Genomic DNA, 26,959 nt, shown 5'->3' with positions numbered 1-26,959 from the left:
AGGACCTCATGCCCCTTCCTGCCTATGTCGTTAGTACCAATATGTACAACGACCTCTGCCTGTTTGCCCTCCCCCTTGAGGATTCCCTCTACCCGTTCGGAGACATCCTGGACCCTGGCACCAGGGAGGCAACATACCATCCTGGAGTCTCTTTCACGTCCACAGAAGCGCCTGTCTGTGCCCCTGACTATAGAGTCCCCTATTACTATTACTCTTCTGCGTTTGACCCTCCCTTCTGAACATCAGAGCCAGCCGTGGTGCCACTGCTCTGGCTGCTGCTGTTTTCCCCTGATAGGCTATCCCCCCCGACAGTATCCAAAGGGGTATACCTGTTCGAGAGGGGGACAACCACAGGGGATTCCTGCACTGACTGCCTGCCCTTTCTGGTGGTCACCCATTTCTCTGCCTGCACCTTGGGTGTGACCACATTTACATAACTGCGATCTATGACGCTTTCCGCCACCTGCATGCTCCTAAGTGCATCCAATTGCTGCTCCAACCGAACCATGCGGTCTGTGAGGAGCTCCAGTTGGGTGCACTTTCTGCAGATGAAGCCATCCGGGACGCTGGAAGCCTCCCGGACCTGCCACATCTCACAGTCAGAGCACAGCACCCCTCTAACTGACATTGCGGCAATTAATTAAAATCTGTCTTTTTTTTTTTAAATACTTTTTTTTAAATTTCAAAGTTACTGTCAACTATCTGTTTCCTAGCACTAGATTTCTAATAGAAATGCGATAGCTAACTATAATACTCTCCGATCTCTGGCTTAGATATCCTCTAAATTATAATTAAGTTATTATGTTTAATTAGTTCCCAAATACTCAAATTTTTTTTAAATTTAGGTTAGAATCCCAACCAGCCACTCTGGCCACAGCTTTTCTGTGATTTCACTTTAGTTTCCCCCCGACACACACAATTTGAAAAAAGGTATAAAAGTAAAAATAACTTACTTACCTTCTTACCTTCTGAGTGTCTGAGATGTTCTCAGGTTCTCTCGCTGACAGAGACTGCTCCTCCACCTCCGATCCTTGACCTGCACAATGCTAATAATATAATAATATAATATGGCACTTACCTTACACCAATGGGTCTTATTATTAGGTTAGAGGAGGAGGGCGGGTGGGAGACACTACACGTGTAGTGTCTCGGGTTTCCTCGCCACCAGAATTTATTAGTTGGGGGGGGGGGGGGGGGGGGACTTGCCAGAGGTCGAACTTCCGGTTCCCGCCTTATATAAAAACAAATAAAACAGAAAAGAAGAACAGACACGGGACCAGGCAAGGCTTTTAGATACACTACTCACCTCCAAGAAGGCCCCTGCGCACCGCTGCCGCCGAAATCCAAAGGGCTGCTCCTGTAAAGGTAAGGCTTTTAAATACACTACTCACCTCCAAGAAGGCCCCTGCGCACCGCTGCCGCCGAAATCCAAAGGGCTGCTCCTGTAAAGGTAAGGCTTTTAAATACACTACTCACCTCCAAGAAGGCCCCTGCGCACCGCTGCCGCCGAAATCCGAAGGGCTGCTCCTGTAAAGGCAAGGCTTTTTAAAGTAAGTACTCACCTCCCAGAAGGCCCCTGCGCACCGCTGCCGCCGAAATCCAAAGATTAATTCCAAGAATTAATTGTTAAATTTAAATTGTGTTGCGATCCCGGTCAAGTGGGGCCAGAATTGACCGCCCACTAGCCCAGGGTGTCGTAACAGAAAAATCCATGTATGTACATATATTGTGTGTGTATATATATATATATATGTGTCAGTATGTGTATATATATAGGGCCGGGATTCTCCGACACTCCTGCCAGGTCGGATAATCCGCGGGCAGCGGCGCGAATCCCGCCCGGCTGCCGTATTCTCCGGCGCCATTTTTTGGGCAGGGGCAGGGTTCACGCCACGCTTGTCGGGGGCCGTTGGCAGCGCCCCCCCCCCCCCGACAATTATCCGGGCCCCAATGGGCCGAGCGGCCGTCCGTTTTTGGCCAGTCCCGCCATTACGTATGGTCCCACAGGGCGGGACCTGGCAGGTAAATCGGCTGGGGCGGTCCTAGGTGATCCGACCCCGGGGGGGCCCCACACCTTGGCCTGGCCTGTGATCGTGGCCCACCGATCTGCGGGCGGGCAGGTGCCGTGGGGGCACTCCTTCCTTCCACGCCGGCCCCTGTAAGGTTCCGCCATGGCCGGCGCGGAGAAGAGAACCCCCCGTGCATGCGCCAAAAGACGCCGGCGGTTCCGCGCACGCGCGAGATCACGCCAGCCCTTTACGCATGCGCAAACTCGCGCAGCCCCTTCGGCGCCGACTGGAGCGGCGCCAACCCCTCCGGTGTCCACCTAGCACCCAAGACAGGTGAGAATTCCTCACCTTGGGGGCCCGTTGACGCCGGAGTCATTGGTGCCGGTTTTCCCGCTGGCGTGGGGACTTAGTCCCCGGAAAGGAGATTGCCGTCTATAATATTGCATGTATATATATGTGTGTGTATACATTTTGTATTCATTCACAGGATATGGGCATTGCTGGCTAGGTGAGCCTTTATTGCCCATTCCATTATTGGCCTTGAGAAGATGGTGATGAACCACTGTTTGAACCGCTGCAGTGCATGTGGTGTAGGCATACCCAGGCTGCTGTTGGGAAAGGAGTTCCAGGAATTTGACCCAGTGACAGCAAAGGAATGGCAATATAATTTCAAGTCAGGATGAGGTGTGGTTTGGAGAGGAACTTCCAGTGGTGGTGTTCCCATGCGTCTGCTGACCTTGTCCTTCTCAGGTGGGAAAGGTGACTGGTTTGGAAGGTGCTGATGAGGGAGCTGTGGTGAGTTGCTGCAGTGCATCCTGTAAATAGTACACACTGCTACCAGGATGCATCACTGATGGAGGGGGTTAATATTGGTGCAGGAGGTGCAAATCAAGCAGGCTGCTTTGTCCTGAATGGTGGGGTACCGATCTTTGTCCTGAATGGTGTCGAGCTTCTTGAGTGTTGTTGGAGCTGCACTCATCCAGGCAAGTGGAGAGTATTCCAATACACTGCTGACCTGTGTTTTGTAGATGGTGGCCAGGCTTTGGGGAGTCAGGAGGTGATTGTTCTCCACAGAATGCCCAGCCTTCTGACCTGCTTTTGTAGCCACAATATTTATATGGTGGTCCAGTTCAGTTTCTGATAAATGATAACTTCCAGAATGTCAAAACTGGGGAATTCAGCGATGATACAACCATTGAACATTACAGGAAGATGGCTCAATTCTCTCTTGTTGGAAATGAACATTGTCTGGCATTTGTGTTGCATTGCTTTACGTTGTACATTCGAAAACATACTAAACCAGAGCACAGTGAAAGTCTTGACAGTACTGAAATACGCTATTTGGCTTAATAAGTCCATGATGGTGTTTATGCTCTACAAAAGCCTCCTCTCAATGCCCTTCACCTAACCTCTCAATGAAGCCTTCTGTTCCTTTTTCCTTTTAAGTGTTTATCTAGCTTCCCATCAATGCATCTACACTAGTGGCTTTGGAGTGCCGAGAAGCACCACGCTACCTAACGCCCAACTGGGTTGTTCGGGGGCCTCATTGGGGAATGCGTGGGGCTGACAGTACCCAGTTTGTACCAGCAGTGCCAGGGTGCCACCAAGCCCGGAGGGCATGCACCTAGGGGCCTCCGATCTCCTGGGAGACCCCCATGAGTGCTGTTCCCTCTGGTTCCCGTTTGTGGAGACTAGTACTGAACGGCACTCGCCCGAGGTCTCCAAGGCAAGGGGGTTAGATCCCATGCTTTAGTTAGACTTCGGGAACTCATATTAGAGGGAGACAAGCTGTCTCAATCTAATATGCAGATTTTCCAGAAAGTGACCTCGCCCACAATGGGCAGGATTCATATCGCAACATCTCGCGAGGTCGTATCACCTGCTTACGTCAGAGAATACAAAACGAGTCAAAATTGATATGACATCTGTACATTCTGAAGCATGAGACCTTTCTACGCTTTGTCTTTCCACCAACCATTTTTTCAAATGTAAAAGGCATTCATTTTACGCATCGTCCTACTCAATGTAGAAATCAGTATAAGAGCTGATTTCTTTTTAAACGAATATCAAGAATTGTATAATTTACATTCCCATAAGCTGCATCAACTCAAAAAATATGAGATATGTGCTGATCAAATGACACAATAAAATTGCTTCCAAACGCACACGAAAAAGCTCATTGCATGGAGATGTAATTCTACACAAACGAGCCATGAGGAAATGATAACCAATAGTTGAAAAAGATTGATGATGGAAGGGTTATTTTCCCCGAATGCAGTGGCTCAGGTTCCTAATCCCGGTCATGTCTGGAAGGCAGGTGTCATCTGCAGTCTGTAGCATCACCTGATAGGTGCCAGAAAAATCAGAGGACATGTCATGCTAATGCCTTCCGGGAGCTGATAGCAAGGCCACTCACAGTGCCCTTCAAACAAGAACACTTTTGACCGCAGCAAAATAAACTACAAAAAATAAAGGGGAAAATCTGCCTGTGTAACACAACAATGATTCGGGGAATATGTTTTGCTGTCGAGTAACTTCCTTTTGAAACAATTCATCCACGCCCTTGCTACCTCTATACTCGACTTTTGCTGGCTGTTCTCCCATATTACACCCTCTGAACATTTTTATAAACAAATTTAAAGGACCCAGTTCATTTTTTTCCAATTAAGGGGCAATTTAGCGTGGCCAATCCACCTATCCTGCACATCTTTGGGTTGTGGGGGTAAAGCCCATGCAGACACGGGGAGAATGTGCAAATTTACCCTCTAAACCTGAGGTCATCCAAAACTCTGCTGCCCATGTCTTAACTCACAGCAAGTCTGGTTCCCCTATCACCACTGATTTATATTGGGCCCCAGTCAAGTGCCATTTAGAATTTAGAATTCTCATTCTCGGGTGGAATTTTGCAGCCCCATCAGGTGAAGGAATGGCCAGAAAATGCGGCAAACTGTTCAACACTCCATTGACTTCGGAGAGACTGGAACATCCTCCCAGTGGTGCGGGCCATAAAATTCCATCCCTTGTTTTCAAATTCCTCAAAGGCCTTGCCCCTCCCTTTCTCTGTAATCGACTTAAGGCCCACAAGCCTCCGAGATATTAATGCTCCTGCAATTCCAGGCTCTTGTGTATTCACAATTGAAATTATTCCATCATGGGTGGCCGTGCCTTCGGTTGCCTGGGTCTTAAGCTTTGGAGTTCCCTCCCTGCACCTCTCCACTTTTTCAAGCTTTAAGATACTCATTTAAACCCACGTCTTTGACCAAGCTTTTGGTCACCTGACCTAATATCTCCTTATGCGACTCGGTGTCATACTTTGCTTTATACTGCTCCTGTGAAATGGGTGGGGATGTTTCATTACATTAAAGGTACTATAGGGATGTCAGTTGTTGTTGAAATACTCAGCAGGTGAAGCAACATCAGTGGAGAGAGAAATGCTTTCAGGTTGATGACCTTCGATGAAAGTTTGGGCTGAACTTTCCCAGTCCTCCGGAGTTGGGTTGGCATGCGGGATTGGTTGAAAATATGTAAGCAGGATGAGAATGTGACTGTTGGATTGCTCCTCATATGTATTCCTATTTCTAAGCATTCTTGACGGGTCAAATTGGGACCAGTTAACTGCCAGGCTCTGGCAAGTAGCTAATTAGGACAATTAAGTGGCCATGTTGATGAAAGTTAGTGACGCCGCCAGGATCTACCTGACATTAGATAAACCCGCCCCCCCCCCCCCCCAATACACCACTGAAGCCAATGCCCAGTGGGTGCCTGGAGTCAAATGAAGTACCATTGACACTCCCTATGACCCTCCTCACTGTGCCACAGGGATCAGAGGTCCACAGCCATAGGCACAAACAGCCATATGAAGGGGTGAAGAACATAAGGAATAGAAGCAGGAGAAGACCACACGGCCCATTGAGCCTGCTCCGCCATTCAATAAAATTGTGACTCATCTTGGGTTTCAACTCCACTTTCCTGCCCGCGCTCATATCCCTTGGGATCAGCAGCACTCACCTCTGCTGGTGTGGCTGCTGGCTGGCCTATGCTGCAGGCCCTCTGATTGGATCTTCCTCCTCAGGAACCCGCCTATTGTTCTTATTAATGGCCATTGTGGATGCAGTCAATTAGTAGGCTACCTCCTAGAAGGTTGCAATAGAGGGCACTCTGATGTAACCCGTAGAATCCCTACAGTGAAGAAGGAGGCCATTCGGCCAATAAAGTCAGCACAGACCGTCCTCTGCCCTATCGCCATAACCCCATGCATTGATCAGTCCACCTAACCTGCACACCTTCGGACACTAATGGACAATTTAGCATGGCCAGCCCTCCTAACCTACACATCTTTGGACTGTGGGAGGGAACCAGAGTATCTGGAGGAAACTGGAGCATCTGGAGGATACACAAGCAGACGCAGGGAGAACATACAAACTGCACACAGACAGTCACCCAAGGCCAGAATCGAACTCGGGCCCTTGGCGTTGAGAGGCAGCAGTGCTAACTACTACGCCGCAGTGCCACCCATATGTAGGAGCAGGTCACCTATATCAACCATACTGCTGTGTTGTTCACAGATAGTTCAGAAGAGAATTGTTGCAGGATCAGACCTGAAGTGCAGTGTTATCAGAGAGAAAGAGAGAGAAAAAGAAATAAGAAGACTCATTGCTTGTCCAATATGGTATTATGGCATAGAGTACAGGAACAAGTCATTGAAACATTATGATCGTAATACTTGCTGGGAGCCTGCAGGTGTGAGGTGGATGAAGAACCCAGCAAGGGTGGAAACACAAACGTTCAGCCAAAGTTAACTGAAGGACCTCAATAGCATTTTCTTGCTACATTTCCTGCCCAGCAGTTTGCCAGTTGGTGAGCTTGACCAGTGGGCGGGTGGGAACACTTATGGCAGGAAGCCGCAGCCTCATGGGGACTCCCACTCCCCCATGACACCGGGAAGTCTGGAAATCAGGAGTGGAGATGGGGCAGGTGGTTGAAGCGTGTGACTTGGCCTCGGGTGAGAGGCCTGTGATTGGGAGCAGGGTGGCTGAAATCTTCTTGGACCTTCAGGGAGCACCTGTGCTTTTTCCCAATTAGGAGCAGTGCTGAAGGAAACACCTTGTGCAGCTGGAAGCTGCGAGGAAACCTGGGCAGCATCAGGGAATTTTAAATCAGGCTTCCAATTGCATTGCGGGAGCCCAATTTAAACTTGTTAATTATGTGGGCCTACTTGGACACCAATTTCGACACAAAAGGACAAAAGACGGCAGGGCAGTACGTGATATGTCAGAGACATGTACCGCACGGTTGACATATTTAACCACATCACCACCTCCATCCATTCCACACCACCCCCATCATTGCACTCATTGCTCTCCTCAACTGTTGTGGGGGGGATTAATATCAAGGCGAATGAGGGAGCGGGAAATCTGAAAGTTTCCATCATTTGCTATTATTTGTAATGAACAATTGAAATTATTGACTGGGTGTTGTTGCTATTATTTTAATGAGCTCCAGTGTCAATGATGAGCTCCAGTTCATGTCAGAACACCGTATAAGCACTCTATTAACAATGTAGTTATATTGTCCTACCCCTGTCATATTTGGAGGTGTTAATCAATGAATATGAGGTTCAGAAAGAAAAAGCTACTCCTGTGCAGGTAAATTGTAACATATAAATTTATTTTACACAGGCATGACACGCATCCCCTTTGTTATTATCCCTACAAATATTTTGGGTGATTGTTCTTTTTCAATACATTAAAAAGTCCCTTTCATTTGATACCAATTTTGATCTATATGGTATAGGAGAATGGAAGATTGCCGACAACATATTTTTGAGGTTATACATGTCCGCACATCGCTGCAGATTAAAGGGAATGTGTTATATTTAGCAAGTAGGTTTTTTCCATCTGTGGATAATTCATAATGCTTTAGTTACACAATCTGGCCTGAGGAAAAAAGCAACAGCATTTCTCTGTGAAAGTTGAGGTTTGTCATGCTTTTTTGAGCTGCTTGTGCATGTGTGAAAACACAAGCTGTGACCTTGCTGATCGGATCCGTAACACACTCTTTGCCTGGCAAGACAAAGTTTTATGTGCAAACATTTATTCTTGTTCTATTTCTGATGTGCTGAAATTATAATATATACAGATGTATGAAAACTAAGATTGCAGTACAAATACAGTGTAAAATTAGGGGGGATGGGAGGGGGGCTCAGAGCAAATAACGGAACAAGGAAGAAAAAGAAAGGGGGGAAGGGCACGGGACGGGGGTGGGGGGAGGCAAATGCACACAAGAGAAACACGGGAGACAGGCAGAGGGAAGGTGTAATGACCTCCAATTGGAATTATTGGTTGGCTGCTTTGTGAACTAGTCTTAAGTTGACTGGAATGCTAACAGCACTGTTTGGAGCTGCTCTTGGATATAGTCATTGCAAATAAATACTTACCCCTGCCTCCTGTGGATTATTACAGAAGGAGAACAATAAGAGGCCACTTTGCTGGCAAATTAACTTCTGCACCACAATGTATATAAACCACTGTAAATATGTGTTTTGGACAAGTCTGGCAATGTAACGTCTGCAAGGGAAATATTTTTGTTAAGGGGGGGGGCTATTGTTACAGTTGTCAGTTGGAACCTCTTTGTTTGCTGATATATGTGTTGGTCTGGTTTGGCCCTGTTAATGCGTGATACAGAATGAGCACCCCTTATAACAGAAATTCCGCAAACCGACAAATTCCAAAATCCACACTTTTTTTCGAGCGCTGACGTGATGTCACGAGTGGAAGATCCCACAAGGCTCTGGGAAGGTTCCCGGGCGATACGCAGTTCCCAACTTGCCGCACAGTGCAATTCTCAACGCACCGCACATGCGCAGTCCCCAATGCGTAGCATAGAACATACAGTGCAGAAGGAGGCCATTCGGCCCATCGAGTCTGCACCGACCCACTTAAGCCCTCACTTCCACCCTATCCCCGTAACCCAATAACCCCTCCTAACCTTTTTTTTGGTCACTAAGGGCAATTTATCATGGCCAATCCACCTAACTTGCACGTCTTTGGGCTGTGGGAGGAAACCGGAGCACCCAAAGGAAACCCACGCACTAGCACATGCGCCAGTTCCCATCGCACCGCAGATGCAAATTATATTCCGAAATCCACAAAATTCCAAAAGTCCGACACACACTCGACACCAAGAATTTCGGATAAAGGATGCTCAGCCTGTACAAAATGTTAAAAGTGCAATAAAAATACTTTTTAAAAAAATACAGTGTAAAATTTGCTTTCTCAGTGCTTTGTGGCATTTTTTTACATGTTAGAAATATAATTTCACAATTTCATCGCATGGAATTTGTAAGCCGGATAGATATGTTGCTCTGTGCTGTTTTCTCTAAATATGATCTAAGTAAGCCCTGTATTTGATGTTCAGTAAGTGAGGTGAATAATTTAAGTATGGTTGAGATAGACTGGAATATTTAGGACTATGTGGTAATGGCCATCACAGCTAAGTATTTTCCTGGCCAGTTTAAAGACTACAGATAGTTCATTTTATATGAGAATACATTCAGTTACCAAAGACCATATGGTGTTTTGAAAATAGATTAAATAGTTTGACGTTTCTTTTTAATGTAATTGTCACTGATTTTCACTCACCACTTTTATCTATACGGCTTTCTTCTGTGTTGATGGAATTTGGCTTTTTAATCTGAGGAATTGCAAATAAACTTAACGTGGCTTCAACAAACACTTTAAACCACTTACCATGTAAATCTAGTGTGAAAATTATTTCATCCTATAAAATGGCAGCATTTGACAGATACAAAGATAAATAATCCTATATTATGGTAACTGTACGCTTTATCAAACATATGCAAATCAGTACCAATTAGCACTAATTAAGGTTATTTTTGCCTATCTCTCTGGAAAACTGTCTAAATGTTATGCAATCTAGTTAGCACACTGATTATCCTAATTGTTTTATATTGCTTGCTTCTTAATTAAAATATGTAAATTGTGGTTAATTGGTAAATAGTAAAAGAGTTAGGTTTGACTCATCAGCAAAAAACAGGTTTTATGCACTCAATGGGTAGCAATAGATTTTACGGAAAGTTAGCAAGCAATGTTGATTTTATTTTAAAAATAATTCCTTGCGTAACTTAATTAGTGGCCAGCTAGCCATAACATCAAATACTTAACGATATAAAGGAAAATGAAGGACAACAAGTGACCAACTGAACCATCAAACCTATCCTGTGTTGGCACGTGACAGTCACATGATAAATTTCATCACACTCCTCCCCACCATTGTTTATTAAGGACTATGGGGCTATAGGAAGAGTTGCACTAGAGAGGGTGCAGAGGAGATTCACCAGGATGTTGCCTGGGCTGGAACGTTTCAGCTATGAAGAGAGGCTGGCTAGGCTGACGTTATGTTTCTTAGAGCAGAGAAGGCTGAGGGGATATAAAATTATGGCAGACATAGATAGGAAGGAGGTTTAACTCCTCTACTAAGGGGGAATAACCAGGGGGCATAGATTTAAAATCAGTGGCAGGAACTTAAGAGAGGATTTGAAGAAAAACTTCTTCACCCAGAGGATAGTGAGAATCTGACAACATTTAAGAAGCATTTAGATGAGCACTTGAAACGCCTTAGCATACAAGGCTACAGACCAAATGACCATAAAATCCTGTGGTGGTTTTGGTGAGATAGGAGCAAAATGTTGTCTTTGCAAAATTGTGAGGATCATAGTGTTAAGTGAGAACCTTCCTGCTTTCCACAGAATCTTCTGCTTCAGGTTGGAAGTTGCAATTTTGCATCCATTATTTACTGGCACGCACATGCATGATATACATGACAGATCTTGTCAAATTTCCCCCCATTTCCAACGCCATTGCACATTATTTCTGTCAGTGTAACCTAGACACAGATAAATGAGACCTATCCTCTCATGGACAGACCCATTTGGCAGAATTCGAGGTCTAAAAACATAGAAAACAGGAGCAGGAGCAGGTCATTCAGCCCTCCAAGCTTGATCCATCATTCATTATGATTATGACTGATTATCCAACTAGTAACCTGTTCCCGCATTACCCCCATATCTTTTCATCCCTTTAGCCCCAAGATCTATATCGAACGCCTTCTTCAAAACACACAGTGCTGAACTCTCCGGTCCTCCAGCCTCATGATTCTCAGTGGCGTGCCATTCACTGGTGGCGTGATTCTCTCTTCACGCAGCTTGTCAATGGGACTTCCCATTGAAGGCACACCATACCGCTGGGAAACCCCCAGGCGGGGATGCGCTACCAGCGGCAAAAGAGAATCCCAATGGCCAGAGAATTCCGGACACAATGTTTTGACCTCAACTGATTTGGGACTCACCACTCTCTGAGTGAAGAGATTTCTTCTCATTTCTGTCTAAATGGTTTACCCCATATCCTTAGACTGTAACCCCTGATTCTGGACACACCCACAATCAGGAACATCCTTCCTGCAACTACCCTAAATTGGTCCTGTTATAATTATATAGGTGTCTATAAGATCCCTCCTCATTCTTCTAAACCCCAGTGAATATAATCCTACCTAATTCAGTCTTTCCTCATATGTCAGTCCCACCATCCCAGGAATCAGTCTGATAAACGTTTGCTGCACTCCCTCAAGAACAAGACCACCCTTTTTCAGATAAGGAGACCAAACCTGCACACAATATTCCAAGTGTGGCCTCACCAAAGCCCTGTATAATTACAGCAAGACATCCCTGATCCTGTACTCGAATCGTCTTGCAATGAATGTCAACATACCATTTTCCTTCTTTACCACCTGCTATACCTGCATGTTTACTTTCAGCAACTGGTGTGCAAGGATACCCAGCTCTCTTTGCACGTTCCCCTCTCTCAATCTTTGGCCCTTCAGATTGTAGCGCAACAATTACTCACTCAAGTCGAGAAGAGATGAAATCAATCGAGAATTTATTAAGCAAGCCTAAAAGACTCTGTAACTGAGCTGCTGGGGAACAGGTCTTGCTTAGTAAATTGTAGCGCAACAATTACTCAAGTCGAGAAGAGATTAAATCAATCGAGGCTTTGTTAAGCAAGACCTGTTCCCCAGCAGCTCAGTTACAGAATGCGGCTGCTGGGAGAACTCGAGCTCTTATACTCCGCCTTCAGGACGGAGCCTGCCAGGACCCGGGACCTGTCAGCCAATAGCCTCTCGGCTTCACAGGTGCCGTACTACCCCTAATACATACCACCACACGAATAAAAATCTGTCTTCCTGTTTTTGCTAAGAAAGTAAATAACTTTCCCACTCACTCAACTTGTCCAAATCACACTGAAGGATCTCTGCATTCTCCTCACAGCTCACCCTCCCACCCAACTTTGGGCCATCTGCAAATTTTGGAGATATTACATTTAGCTCCCTCATCTAAATCATTAATATATATTTTGAATAGCTGGGGTCCTAGCACCGATTCCTGTGGTACCCCACTTGTCACTGCCTGCCATTTGGGAAAACGCCAGTTTATTCCTGCTCCAAGAGACCTATTCAGTTGAAGTGCTGACTGTCTGGGAAACGTTTGTCAATTTCTCTTTAAAAATAGTGGGAAATGTTCGCTCTTTCCTTTTGTTTGCTTTGTGAGCCATTGCACTGCCAGAATTAGGCACTTTCTGGTTAGCAGCACATTTTTGACTCACTGACAATAAGTGACATTATCAAGCACATGGAGTTGCAAATGGTGTAGCATCAAAGAAGAAGGATGTCAACCTGCTGCCACATTACTGACCCCTTCTTAACACCCTCCCCATCCCAAAATGCATCCTACTGATCTTCTGAGGTACCGAGGGAAGAAGTCAGCCTTCAACAGCTTCAATTCACTGACAATGATGTGTGCCACTTTCCGCCAAATCACCTGTCATCCCAGTCAGGTAATAAAAAGCTTCTTTCAGTGATTGGAAAGGCAGCACAATATCAGCCTCTATGTTACTGGCTCATTTTGAGCTGTAATTAGGGATCTATGCAGCATCACCCAGTGATCTGTCTGCGTGTACCAGGTGACCGACACCACCTTCAGGAGGGCTGGGGAATTTACTCCTTCCAGAATGGCTCAGAGGCCCTAACACAAAATTAGTTTTCAGTTTGTATCGTGGATTCCCCAAAGTTCAAACATTGCACTATATGGGGTCTTAGAGTGGAGCTTGTGAATCTACACCCGAGAAAGGAATTCCATTGTGCACATTTTCTGTAATTTGCTGCAGTCAAACGTGCACGTCATTGGAAAGTTGTTCAGAATTGTCATGATGTGTTCAATTTGAGGATATCCAGTTGCCAAGCTCTATTTAGGGAAGGCAGAGAATTATTTTGGATAGTTCCTGACTGAAGAGGATTGCTTCATATGGCTAGTAAACCTGCTTTAGCTGCTGAACCCAAAATGGTACAGTAACACCCACTAATTCACTAAAGTGATCATTGAGGGGACTACTGGCATTCTTAAAGCAAGGTTTCACTGCCTTGATCACACTGCTGTACACTCCTATGGAGTAAAGGATCAACTCTAATGATGGCAACTGAGCATGTGTGTAAGGAGCTCTGTCACCATGAAGACACTCAGGGCAGATGAACTTAAAGAATCGTGGAGAGTCGTTCTAGTTATGTCTTATTTAACCTTTGTAAATAGTTTGCGAGTAAATGAAGGTTTTTCAACAGAAGACCATCGCCTCCAGCAAGGTGTCTTCGAGAGTAAGAAGCCAACAAATCCAAAGATAAACGCACAATAACAGAGTTCCCAAGCAAAACCTTGCATTGTGATTGAGGCTGTGTTTGAAGAAAAGGCTGGAAATGTGGACCCAGGAGGTGTGCCGACTGCTGAGGGAAGTAGATCTCAGCCACAGGTGGGGTCACTATTCAGAAGGCTCATCATTCATAGGCAGATCATCAGCAGGATATTTCCCTCCAATTAAAATGGTGCCTTTAACCATGTTGTACTGTAACATCACTCCAGTCACTCCGTATGGAAACAGCTTCCTTCCTGGGCCTCATTAACCCTACTAGGATCATTGAATAACGGGCCAGGTTTTCAGTTTCTCCTGGAACAATATTAACAACAGCAAGTGTTCTTAGGCATGGCAAGATAACGTTTCAGGTGGTAGCAGAGATCAGATGCAACCAGAACGAGTGTTGGAAGAAATAAAAAGAGAAGAAGCTGAACTCAGCAGGTGAGGTAGCCTCTGTGGAGAAAAAAACATCAGGTGGAAGTTTAAGGACGGTGAGTATGAGTCAGCGCACAATGCGCTACCGCTGCCATTTAACACTCCTTGAGCGAGTTTAGCAGTGGGCGGGACTTCTGTCCTCCCTTGGAAGGAAGGCCTGCCTGTGAGAGTTGTCAGTCAATCATATTGGTCACCCAGTCTCCAACCCTGCCAGGCACAGCGCTGCACTAGCCAGAAGCGGTACTGCAGTGCTCTGTCTGGGAATAAGCCCCAGGATTTTTGGAAAAGACCCTGGGGGGTCAGGAGGGGGGGCTCAGGGCATCAGATGGTAGGTCAGGGCAGGAGGGAGGACCAGACCTCAATGGTCCCGGAGCGGAGGGCGCCCCAACTCCTTCATATTGAAGTGCCCCCCACCCTGCACCTTCCCGTCAAAGCTGGATAAAAGTTTTCTTGGGGTGGCTTCAGTGCAAAATCTCATTGACAAGTGGCGGACGTAGAGAATCCCACCACCAGCAAACGGCGCGCCGCCGAGGTAAACGCGGCCGGGGGAACTGGAGAATCGAGGCCATCATCTTTTACGAGACTCATTTAACTTGAGACATTTAAATAATGCATAACAGGAAAGAAGTCGAAATACAAGAGGTGTGTGTTTTGTGACCTTGAATAAAGTTGAGCACAAATTATTTCGGAGCTAATATTGGTGCAAAGCATCTTTGTTACAATTTTATTATGTAACAAAATGCTTTGTATTTTTCTTCTGTAATTTTAATCAATGCAATATGTTTGCGAGCATATCACTAGTTAAAGCATTAATATTATAGTTATTCTCTGTGTAATTTTAATCCTCAAGATCTTTTGTTTCTACCACTAACAAATTAACTTTTTACTATGATTTCCCAAGTAAGGTTAATGTTGAGGTTAATTTAAAAGTTAAAGTAGTAATTCTACATGCTATTTGGCCCTTTAACTGTCAAATTACACCACTGAAGTGGATTGTATCACAGTCTAACCTCTGAAATGTATGCAGAGCATCAGCATATTGGGAGATGTATAATTAGCCTTTTCATAGAAAACAGGTTCAAAATCATTTTCATCTTTGAATGCCTACAGGCCTTTGAAGTGATTGCTAATGTTTGAACTTTCCCTGCGATTTTATTATATCCCTTTATCTATAATTTTCGACATCATGCTAATGTCGCAGTGTATTACCCATAGATAGTATATAGAATCTTTTGAAGTGTTGATTTTTAAAAAAAACTGTACTTGACTTAATTTTCTTACCTTTCCTCTGTTGTTTTTTTTCAACTAAGCACTGATTAGATAGAAACTTGTCAAGTTAATTATACACTAAAGGTTATTAGCATATTAATGCAAGTGTTTTTTTATGGTACAACACCCAACAGGTAAATCTAAAGATATATTTGCTCTTACCGTTTCTTGTCCGACTATCAATTGCGGGATCTTGATGATAGTATTAATTAAGGCATAGCGCAGCAGATCGAAGCACTTTATGTCCCAATGCCGCTTATTACTATACACTGGTTACATGAGCTTCTAGCTGTGAATCCACATGATACTGTGGGCCTGAAACCCAGGCCCCCATCCTGCTGTAAATTTGGTGAGAGTTCAATGAAAAAGTCACAAATTAGCCTGCAACTTAAATATTCCACAACAGTGTCCATGAAGTTTTGCTGATGTCAAACATCCACTTACACTATTAAGGCAAATTTATCAGTACCTTAAGAAGGAGCTAAAGACATCTCTATTGGTATCCTTCAATGCAGTCTCTCCCACCCTGCCCCTACGAACCCAAGACGGCAATTTCACATGCCACTATATTTTCACACAAGCCATTTGTGGAGGGGAAATAAAGAGACCAAATTAAAAGGAGGAAGTAAGAATTAATTGCACTGCCTGTTGATTAGGCTAGAAGGCTTTTTTTAAAACATTAATGATGGATTGCCTCTTGACTGATGTGCATGTTATATTTAACAGGATATTGTGACCAATGTTTCTCCAAGAATTATACGTGGAATGACTTCTGGTCCTGTCTATGGTCCAGGACAGAGCTCCTTTCTGAACATTGAACTGATCAGTGAGAAGACATGTGCATATTGGTGCAAAAGCATGACTGAATTAAAGGCTGATTTCCCAAATAATGTGAGTACCATAATTAGTTGAAACTGTCCCTTGATAGTTGACCCTGTGTTTATTTTACATGAACTGAAGTAACATTTAAATATGAATTATCATCTTGGCTTACAAACTGTGATTATTTTTAGATTTCTTTACACTTATTTTTAAACATAGTCAACGGCCAGATTTCAGTTTTCCATGGACTTTGTCTTGTAAGCAATACAGTAATCAACTCCCATAGAATCATCGAAAATTATAGCACAGAAGGAGGCCATTTGGCCCATCTTGTCCATGCCAGCCTGAGGACACCCAGGTGCCCTTTCTAATCCCACCTTCCTGCACCCGGCCCACAGTGCTGAAGCTCACAGCACTTAAGGTGCAGATCCAGGTACTTTTTAAAGGAGCTTAGGCTCTCTGCCTCCACCACCAACCCGGGCAGCGAATTCCAGACTCCCACTACCCTCTACGTAAAAAAAGTTCTTCCTCATGTCCGCTTTACACTTTCTGCCACTTATCTTGAATCTATGTCCCCTGGTTCATTCTCCGCCAAAGGAAACTATTTTATACTGTCCACTCTATCTTTTCCCCTCAAACTTCTGTGCACCTTAGCCATCTTTGTTCCAAGAAAAATAACCCCAATCTGTCCAATCCGACTCATAGCTACACTTTTCTAGCCCTGGCAACATTCTTGTAAACCTCCTCTGCACTCTCTCCAGAGCAATTACGTCCTTCCTATAATGTAACCAAAACTGCGCACAATGTTCCAGTTGTGGCCTCACCAGTGTCTTGTACAATTCCCTCGCCAGTGTCTTGTACAATTCCCTCACCAGTGTCTTGTACAATTCCCTCACCAGTGTCTTGTACAATTCCCTCACCAGTGTCTTATACAATTCCCTCGCCAGTGTCTTCCAATTCTCTCGCCAGTGTCTTATACAATTCCCTCGCCAGTGTCTTGTACAATTCCCTCGCCAGTGTCTTGTACAATTCCCTCACCAGTGTCTTATACAATTCCCTCGCCAGTGTCTTGTACAATTCCCTCGTCAGTGTCTTACAATTCCTTCGCCAGTGTCTTGTACAATTCTCTCGCCAGTGTCTTATACAATTCTTTCGCCAGTGTCTTATACAATTCTCTCGCCAGTGTCCTATACAATTCCCTCGCCAGTGTCTTATACAATTCCCTCGCCAGTGCCTTATACAATTCCCTCGCCAGTGACTTGTACAATTCCCTCGCCAGTGTCTTTTTCAATTCCCTCGCCAGTGTCTTGTACAATTCTCTCGCCAGTGTCTTTTTCAATTCCCCCGCCAGTGTCTTATACAATTCTCTCGCCAGTGTCTTATACAATTCCCTCGCCAGTGTCCTGTACAATTCCCTCACCAGTGTCTTATACAATTCCCTCGCCAGTGTCTTATACAATTCCCTCGCCAGTGTCTTATACAATTCCCTCGCCAGTGTCCTGTACAATTCCCTCACCAGTGTCTTATACAATTCTCTCGCCAGTGTCTTATACAATTCCCTCGCCAGTGTCTTGTACAATTCTCTCGCCAGTGTCTTTTTCAATTCCCCCGCCAGTGTCTTATACAATTCTCTCGCCAGTGTCTTATACAATTCCCTCGCCAGTGTCCTGTACAATTCCCTCACCAGTGTCTTATACAATTCCCTCGCCAGTGTCTTATACAATTCCCTCGCCAGTGTCTTATACAATTCCCTCGCCAGTGTCCTGTACAATTCCCTCACCAGTGTCTTATACAATTCTCTCGCCAGTGTCTTATACAATTCTCTCGCCAGTGTCTTATACAATTCTCTCGCCAGTGTCTTGTACAAGTCCCTCACCAGCGTCTTATACAATTCTCTCGCCAGTGTCTTATACAATTCTCTCGCCAGTGTCTTGTACAATTCCCTCGCCAGTGTCTTACAATTCCCTCGTCAGTGTCTTACAATTCTCTCGCCAGTGTCTTATACAATTCTTTCGCCAGTGTCTTATACAATTCTCTCGCCAGTGTCTTATACAATTCCCTCGCCAGTGTCTTATACAATTCCCTCGCCAGTGTCTTATACAATTCCCTCGCCAGTGTCTTGTACAATTCCCTCGCCAGTGTCCTGTACAATTCCCTCGCCAGTGTCTTGTACAATTCCCTCACCAGTGTCTTTTTCAATTCCCCCGCCAGTGTCTTATACAATTCTCTGGCCAGTGACTTATACAATTCCCTCGCCAGTGTCCTGTACAATTCCCTCGCCAGTGTCTTGTACAATTCCCTCGCCAGTGTCTTATACAATTCCCTCGCCAGTGTCTTATACAATTCCCTCACCAGTGTCTTATACAATTCCCTCGCCAGTGTCTTATACAAATCCCTCGCCAGTGTCTTGTACAATTCCCTCGCCAGTGTCTTATACAATTCCCTCGCCAGTGTCTTGTACAATTCTCTCGCCAGTGTCTTGTACAATTCCCTCGCCAGTGTCTTATACAATTCCCTCGCCAGTGTCTTATACAATTCCCTCGCCAGTGTCTTATACAATTCCAACATCATATCCTTGCTTTTATATTCTATACTTCTGCCAAAGAAGGAGAGCATTCCATTTGACTTCTTTACCACAAAAAATACTGGGCAATCTCTGGAGGTCTGACAGCATCTGTGGAGAGAAAAGGGAGCTAGTGTTTCGAATCTGGATGTCTCTTTGTCAAAGCTACCTTCTTTACAACCTTGTCTTCTTGAACTGCTGCCTTTCAGGATCTGTGCACCAAGATCTCTCACTTCATCTACCCCTCTCAATATATTCCCATTTATTGTGTACTCACTATTTGACCTCCCTAAATGCATGACCTCACACCTCTCTGTGTTAAAATCCATCTTCCACTTTATCATTCACTCCACCAACCCATCTATATAGTTTTGGAGATTATAGCTAGCTATATTATCCTCTACTCGGCTAATCTTTATGTCATCTGAAAATGTCTCTGTTTTGCCCACCCACATTCATGTCCAAATTGTTTATATATAACACAAACAGTAGGGTCCTCTGTGGAACACCACTTGAAACAATTTTCCATTTGACAGGGCATCAATTGACCATTATCCTTTGTTTCCTGTTGCTAAGCCAACTTTTTATCTAGTTTGCCACATTGCCCTGTATCCTATGGGCTTTTACGTTTGTGACCAATCTGCCATGTAGGACCTTGCCAAATGCCTTGCAATAATCAATGCACACAACATCCACTGTACTATCTTCATCAACCCTTCTTGTCACTTCCTCAAATAATTCAATCAAAATTGTGAGGCAAGACCTTCCTTTAACAAATCCATGCTGACCATCCCTGACTAGTCCATGCCGTTCTGTATGGCAATTGACCCTATTCCTCAGGAGTGATTCTAATAATTTGCTCACCACCGACATAAGATTAACTGGCCTGTAATTGTTTGGCATTTCCTTCGATACCTTTTTAAACAATGGAACCACGTTTGCATTTCTCCAGTCCTCCGGTACCTCCCCTGCATCTAGTGAGGATTGGAAAATCATCCTCAGAGCATCTGCTATCTCCTCCCTGACCGCCTTCAGCAGCCTTGGAAACAATCCATCTGGCCCTGGCGAATTATCAATTTTCAAGGATTCCAATGCTTCGAGTACTACCTCTCTCTTTATGATTATCCCGTCCAATATCTCAGTGTTCCGCCTGGACTACTGTCATCCATTACCTTTGTAAACACGAAGAGAAAATATTCATTTAAAACCTTTCGCAAGGCCTCTACATCTACACACAAGTTCCCTTCTTCATCGCTGATAGGTCCACTTCTTCCTTAACTAACCTTGTACCATTAATATTTTGATAAAATATATTTGGGGTTTTCTTTAACTTTAATTGCGTATCTTTTTCCATGCCCTCTCTTTGATTTCATTATTTCCTTTTTTGCTTTGTCGCTGCAATTCCTTTACTCGTCTAAGCTATCTGCAGTGCTTAGTTCTTTTTGCCTATCACATGCATTCTTTTTCTGTTTGATCTTCCCCTGTATTCCTCTAGACAACCAGGGGCATCTAGATTTGACAGTACTACTCTTACTTTAAGAAAGGGATATGGACAGGGAAGGATGTTCCCGATGGTGGGTGTGTTCAGAACCAGGGGTCACAGTCTGAGGATACGGAATGGACCATTTAGGACAGAGATGAGGAGAGATTTTTCACCCAGAGAGTGGTCAGCCTGTGGAATTTGTTACCACAGCAATTAGTTGAGTCCAAAACATTGTGTGGTTTCAAGAAGCAGTTAGATATAGCACTTGGGCGAAGGGGATCAAAGGATATGGGGGAAAGCGGGATTAGGCTATTGAGTTGAATCATCAGCCATGATCATAATGAATGGCGGAGCGGGCTTGAAGGGCCAAATGGCTTCCACCTGCTCCTATTTTTTTCCATGTTTCTACATCTACTTTGTACATTTGGGATCTTGCTTTTTAGTGGTTCCCGTTGGTTTTCCACTGATTTATCCTCTAGCAACGCTGGACGAGCACCTCAGCCAAGTTCCTTTGCATCCCTGCAAAATTTGCTTTTCCCAGTTCAAAGCCTTCACACCTGCTTTATCTCTGTCCTTTTCCATGATTTTCATAATAACGTCATTGCAGTGTTAATGTAAGCCTACTTGTGACAATAATAAAGATTCTTCTTCTTATTATTATTATACTAAATCAAACTGAATTGTGATCACTATCCCCATTGTCCCAATAGCAGACTTGTGTTTTCAGTGAATTTATTATTACTCTATACACAAAATAATCTTGGATTTAATGCTGGAATTGAGTGTTGGAAGGATTCCAAGACACAAATGATTTTCTTGATGGTTGGTTTATTCACAATATGCAGCATTGCATATATCTTCCTCCGACCTCCCAACCAACCCAGCAATCCATTTCAAACTATTTTGAGCCAAACAAAAAGGGAGTTTGTAAGCCATCTAACTCTTATATTGTGCTGGACTGCTGCGTGCAACACCCTCCATGTCAGATTCCCAATGGGAAAAGGGAAGGACTCCCACATACAGAGCAAATGAAATCACAGTAAAGAAACTGGGTGGTCTGCATCTATTCTATGCCCAAGGCAGAGCATGCCCACAGCACCAAGACCCCGGTATGGGTAGGACGAGGAGCCAGGTCCCGAATTCACCCCAGGGGGAGCAGGGTTTGAATCCTATGTTGTCGGCACCAATCTGATCCACAGCGGTCATCCGCCAACTGGGCATCCCTGGCCCTTTTCCCCCCCCCTTAGTATACAGCAATTAAACAAACTAATTAACAAATAGACATCCCCTTAAAGGGGGTCTGTAACGAAACACAAATCTTCAACGAAACATAGCAAATTCAATTGAAATGTCATTTCCAGGCCTGATCATGCACTTCAGCCCTTGTGGCATCCACCTGGCGTGGAAGACCTCGGGCATACTGATGGGCATTTGGTGCTCCTTCTCCAGTGTCACCAGGGCATGAACATACCCGCGGAAGAGGGCAGACAGTCAGGACAGATGACACCCTCGACTGCCCGCTGCGTGGGCCTGTTGATTGCCACATTGACCAGACCCAGGTCAGGCTACAAGGATGCCCTCAGCCTACTTGCCCCCTTCCCCCCCCTCCATGATAGGTGGCCAAAGATCAGGAGTGTGGGGCTGAAAGGCAGCCAGCACTTGAGAAGCAGCCCCCTCAAATAATCAAAAAGGTGCTGCCGCCTCACCCACATGGACCACGGACTTCTAAAGGCTGCAGAATTTACAGGCAGCCTGGGAGTGTGTGAACCTTTTGCTTGTAAGAGAGTTGCATACAACACCCTCTATGTCAGGACTCTGATGGAAAAGAGCGCCCACTACGGAGGACCCCTGGACAGGTAAGACAGCAGGACATGACACCATGGTGCGTCCGGGCGGTTGATGAGGGCGAGGAAGTGAGAGGAGTGCAGCAGTATCCCGTGCAGGAAACCCCTCCACGCCAAATGAAGAGGCACGGAAGGGATGCCCGCGAGATGGCTCAAATTGTAGGGCTGCGGCTCCCGAAGGATCAATGTAAAAGTCCATCGGAACAGATAGGAAAGTCCCCTTTTATGCCCTTTTGAGTACCAATGAAAATAAACAAATGGACAACTGAACTCATTGATAGCATGGTAACAACAAGACAGTTCCTTTTTATAGTTGGTCAAGATACATAATCAATCAATACCTTCCACTGTTTGTCCTTAACCGTAACAATACAATTGACGTAATGGGTGGGATATTTCACCCCCCACTCTCAGGAGAGTGTTTTCCAGTGGCAGGCAGCATGGACTGGTGGCAGAATCTTCCAGTCTCACTGCTGCCAACGTGTCTTCCCATTGTTTGCATCCACCGCCACCAGGGAACCCACGGCAGGGACTTGCCTTTGGCAGAACCGGCAGCAATATACCAGCCAACATGAACTGTGAGAATGCACATGCCCTCTGAAGGAGCACACTACCAGGCCCACCCCCCTGCCCTATCCCCGTAACCCCACCAAATCTGCACATCTTTGGACACTAAGGGGCAATTGATCAAGGCCAATCCACCTAGTCTGTACATTTTTGGACTATGGGACGAAACCGGAGCACCCACAGGATAACCACACAGTCATTGGGAGAACGTGTAAACTGCACACAGTCACCCAATGCCAGAATCACACCCGGATCCTTGGAGCTGTGAGGCAGCAGTGCTAACCACTGTGCCACCGTGCCGCCCTCTGGTTTCTCTCTGGATTGCACAGAGGATTTTCATAAGGCTGTCATGTCACTTCAGAAGATAATCAATATCATTCATACCAGACACTGTTGTGACTTCAGTTGTAGCAGTCAGTCAGACAGTTAGTGAATGGGTTAAACAGACAGGCTTTTCAGTTAGCTTCCTCTGATTCATTACAAAATTTTCAAATAAATGCTTCTCAGAAGGATTAGCGACCAATCCCTGCAGGATCCAATTCCAGTCCAAATAGCTTTGCATATTCCTCCTTTTTGGCTGCGTTTGATGTAACTGGTTTTATAGCAACTACAATGCTTGTTAGTTTTGAAATCATGTAAAGATATGCTAAAATATATCCTTGTTATGATTTGAAACATGACCAGTCAAGTTCTGCTATGCTGAACCTATGCATATACATGGATGACATTTTGGGCACCAGCTTAATAAACTTGTCTATTTTTGGGAAATACAGTCATCTACCTGTTATGATCTCAGTTGGTGTTATAACTGCACGGGAAGATCCCAGAATTAAACCCTGGCTCAAATTACTGTAATTCTTACTTTTCTTTATAAAACGTGGAGGAGCAGAGTCACAGGGCTAGTTATTAGTTTTAACAAGAAAAAAAAACATTTATTGAACATGAAAAGATTGAATTATGACACAGTACTCCTTTACTCGCCCCTTAGCTTAACAATTACACATAGATTTTAATATTAACCTGGACTACAAAGTACATCTTAAGCTAGAGTTGTATCATTAACACACAAGGTCGCTTTAAAAAAAAAAATTTTTTAGAGTACCCAAATTATTTTTTCCAATTAAGGGGCAATTTAGCGTGGCCAATCCACCTAGCCTGCACATCTTTGGGTTGTGGGGGTGAAACCCACGCAAACACGGAGAGAATGTGCAAACTCCACACGGACAGTGACCCAGAGCCCGAATTGAAATTGGGACCTCGGCGCCGTGAGGCAGCTGTGCTAACCACTGTGCCACCATGCTGCCCATACAAGGTCCCTTTTAAGCACACAAGATGACTGTGGTAAAACACACTCCTCGTTGAACCCAAGTGACATTTCTCCACAAAATGACTCCAGATGATTCTCATGCGGTGAATCACCTTGTCTCCCTGAACTTCGGCTTCCAAAAGTCACACTTTCAAATCTTCTATGAAATTTTGCTTTCCCTCCACTCCTACCATCAAGATTTCGCTTTCAGCTTTTACACCTCTCTTTTCAGGTTTCCTTTGTCTGAAAGTTTTTTATTCAAACTTTTCTTGGTCTAGGTACCAATTTCAAATAATGGGCGGGATTCCCCGCAGCCCCATGCCGAAATCGCGTTTGGCGCGGGGACGGAGAATCGATGTTCACGCGGGAATCGTGCGCGGCACTGCTCCCGACTGGAGAATCGCTTGCACGCGGATTATGCGGCACGGCTGGGGGGGCCAGTGACAGAGCCCCCCACCCCCCCAACGATTCTCCGGGCAAAACTGGCCGAGTTCCCGACGGCGTGGTTCTAACCACATCTGACCGGTCGTGGACCTCAGGTGGCGGCTGCGGACTCAGTCCACGGCAGACCTGGTGGGGGGCGAGGGGATCAAGTACCGGGAGGGCTTTATGGGTGGCTGGGGCGGTGATCGGGCATGTTATATGTAGTGGCCTGGGGCCGATCGTTGGGACCTTCTTTCCTCGTCCAGGTCCGCTGCTGAGTCCACCATCACGTTCGGCATGGCCGCTTGAGGCCGCCGCCGTGCGCATGCGTGGACTCGGAACCGGAAGCGCGGGGGCCCGTATCTGCAGCTGAAGCTGCGAGAAGCACTCCGGGGCCCTGCCAACCCACTGCAGATAAGTGAATAGCTGCTAATGCTTTTAAGGAATCTCCAGAGTAAAATTCCAGCGTTTTTACGTGGGGACATAGCCCCATTTTTGGAGAAAACAGCCCAATGTCTCCCAAACTGCAGCAATTCTTCACAGACCTCAGTACTACTGCAGGTTTCATTCTGGCCTCTCACAATCGAATGCCTTTTCAACTCTCGGTTCTGGTTCCAAGTTCCTTCTAATCCATTAACCCCAGACTTCTTGTAAACTTATCTTCATTTCTCTAGTTTCCTTAACTAGCTGGACTTTAGATTTCCGGCATCTGTTTTCTTCGCAATTACTCCATTGTATGGAGTTTCTTCTAGCAAGGCTGAGAGAGGTATTCCCTCTTTCGGCTTCTAAAACCAACTGCTTCTCACAGAGCTGTGAGAGCTGTCCTTTCTCTCTCTTTTTCTATCTCCAACTGCAATCAAATTAACTAAACTAAAACTAAAAGAAATTCCCTATCACAGTTGCGAAGCAACCACTGCTGATTTATTTACCCTTCATGTCTTAGCCCTCTAAATTACCCTGGAGTGATGTTATGCAATCACTGTTGGAATTGAAATCAGTCCCTACACTTACAAACACTTTTGTCCAGCATGAATCTAACTATAGGTTTTAGTCTTTCAGGCACAGAAACATGAAATTAAACACACCTAAAGCTATTTGTGTTGTTTAGCAGCCACATTGCAGCCTGCACAGATCCATGCACAGTGGTTATATCGTGGGAAGGTCGAAATCGGGATTCGTTCCGGGCATGAATTGGTTTGCGATCTAGCCGGCCTGCTCCCGCTGCGGGTTCCAGACTCCGCCCAGATGTGGAGAGACACCATTTGAGACCTTTTGAGACCAATTTCCATCTTATTAATGAGATAGAAGTGGAATTAATAGCCTCCCTGGAACTAACCAGCTCCCCAGTGAGAGATCCTGCGGGCGCTGTTTAGCACTCCTATTATAAAATGGGAAGCTAGTGCAATGGCTGCTCAGGGCAGCTGAGGAGTTTAGTAGCCATGTCCAATCCCCGGCATTCAGCCCAGCGGCACAGGAGCTGCTGCCCCAGTTCTCGGGGAGGGGATGGGGTGGCGGAGGGGGGGGACCCTGCAGTGGGGAACTGGCCTGGGTGGAGGGGCTGGGCACCATAGGTCAGGGGTCGACCCTGGGCTGGGGATTGAGGGGTTCGGCATTTGCGGTGCCTACAGGACATCCTCCACTATTGTGTATACCCATAACTGGGGCAACAACAGCTGCTCTCTGTCTGCCCTACCAGACACATCCAGGACAGAGCCCTATTAATGGTTATATGCTGAAGGTCACCTTTAACTCCCTTTGGCTGTGCGCAGCCTCTGGCTGCACAATTGAAGGCTATTTCTAATAAGGAACTGGCATTGTTAGTCATGTGAGCACTGCACAGCTCTGAAGTTCATTCTCGTGGGTACACATGCCTGTCTCAGATGATGATTATTGCCTTGCCTTCCAATCAAACTGTGAGGCCTGGATACTTTGCCTGAACACTAGAAGCGTCAGCACCACAGAGGCAGCAGCCAACAGTCAAACACTTCAGAGCTGGGAATCAGGCAGAGCAAAAAAGGTGACAAGTCTGAGAAGTGAGGTGGTCAATGTAGGACTGAGGATATTGTACTTTAATGCGCGCAGTATACGGAACAAGGTAAATGAGCTTGTTGCACACATTGAAATTGGCCAGTACGATGTTGTGGGCATCACAGAAATGTGGCTTCAAGGGGATTATGGCTGGGATCTAAATATCCAAGGATATGTGTCCTATCGAAAGAGCAGGCAGATGGGCAAAGGGGCGGGGTTGCATTGTTAGTATGGAATGAAGTTAAATCGATAGCAAGACGCGATATAGGATCAGAAGGCATAGAATCTCTGTAGGTAGAGTTGAGGAATCGCAAAGGTAAAAGGACCCTGATGGGAGTTATGTACAGGCCCCTAAGCATTAGTCAGAAAATAAATCAGGAGATAGAGAAAGCATGTAAGAAAGGCAATATTACAATAATCATGGGGGACATCATGCAGGCGGACTGGGAAAATCAGG

The 26,959-nt window shown here is 45.3% G+C and overlaps 1 protein-coding gene across 2 annotated transcripts in view; it reads left to right on the top strand.

Moving 5' to 3' along the window:
* LOC140426151 (dihydropyrimidine dehydrogenase [NADP(+)]-like) overlaps positions 1-26,959 on the top strand; it is a 1,098,238-nt gene that overhangs the window by 774,856 nt on the left and 296,423 nt on the right. For both annotated transcript variants that reach the window (XM_072510567.1, XM_072510568.1), the window contains one exon: positions 16,193-16,357. In XM_072510567.1, the coding sequence (XP_072366668.1) occupies positions 16,193-16,357 (165 nt within the window). The remainder of the gene's footprint in view (positions 1-16,192; positions 16,358-26,959) is intronic.

This window comes from Scyliorhinus torazame, chromosome 7 (assembly GCF_047496885.1).
Source record: "Scyliorhinus torazame isolate Kashiwa2021f chromosome 7, sScyTor2.1, whole genome shotgun sequence".
In the NCBI taxonomy this organism is placed as follows: domain Eukaryota; kingdom Metazoa; phylum Chordata; class Chondrichthyes; order Carcharhiniformes; family Scyliorhinidae; genus Scyliorhinus; species Scyliorhinus torazame.
The sequence above is the reverse complement of the archived record's forward strand: the minus strand, read 5'-3'. Positions and strand labels throughout refer to the sequence as shown.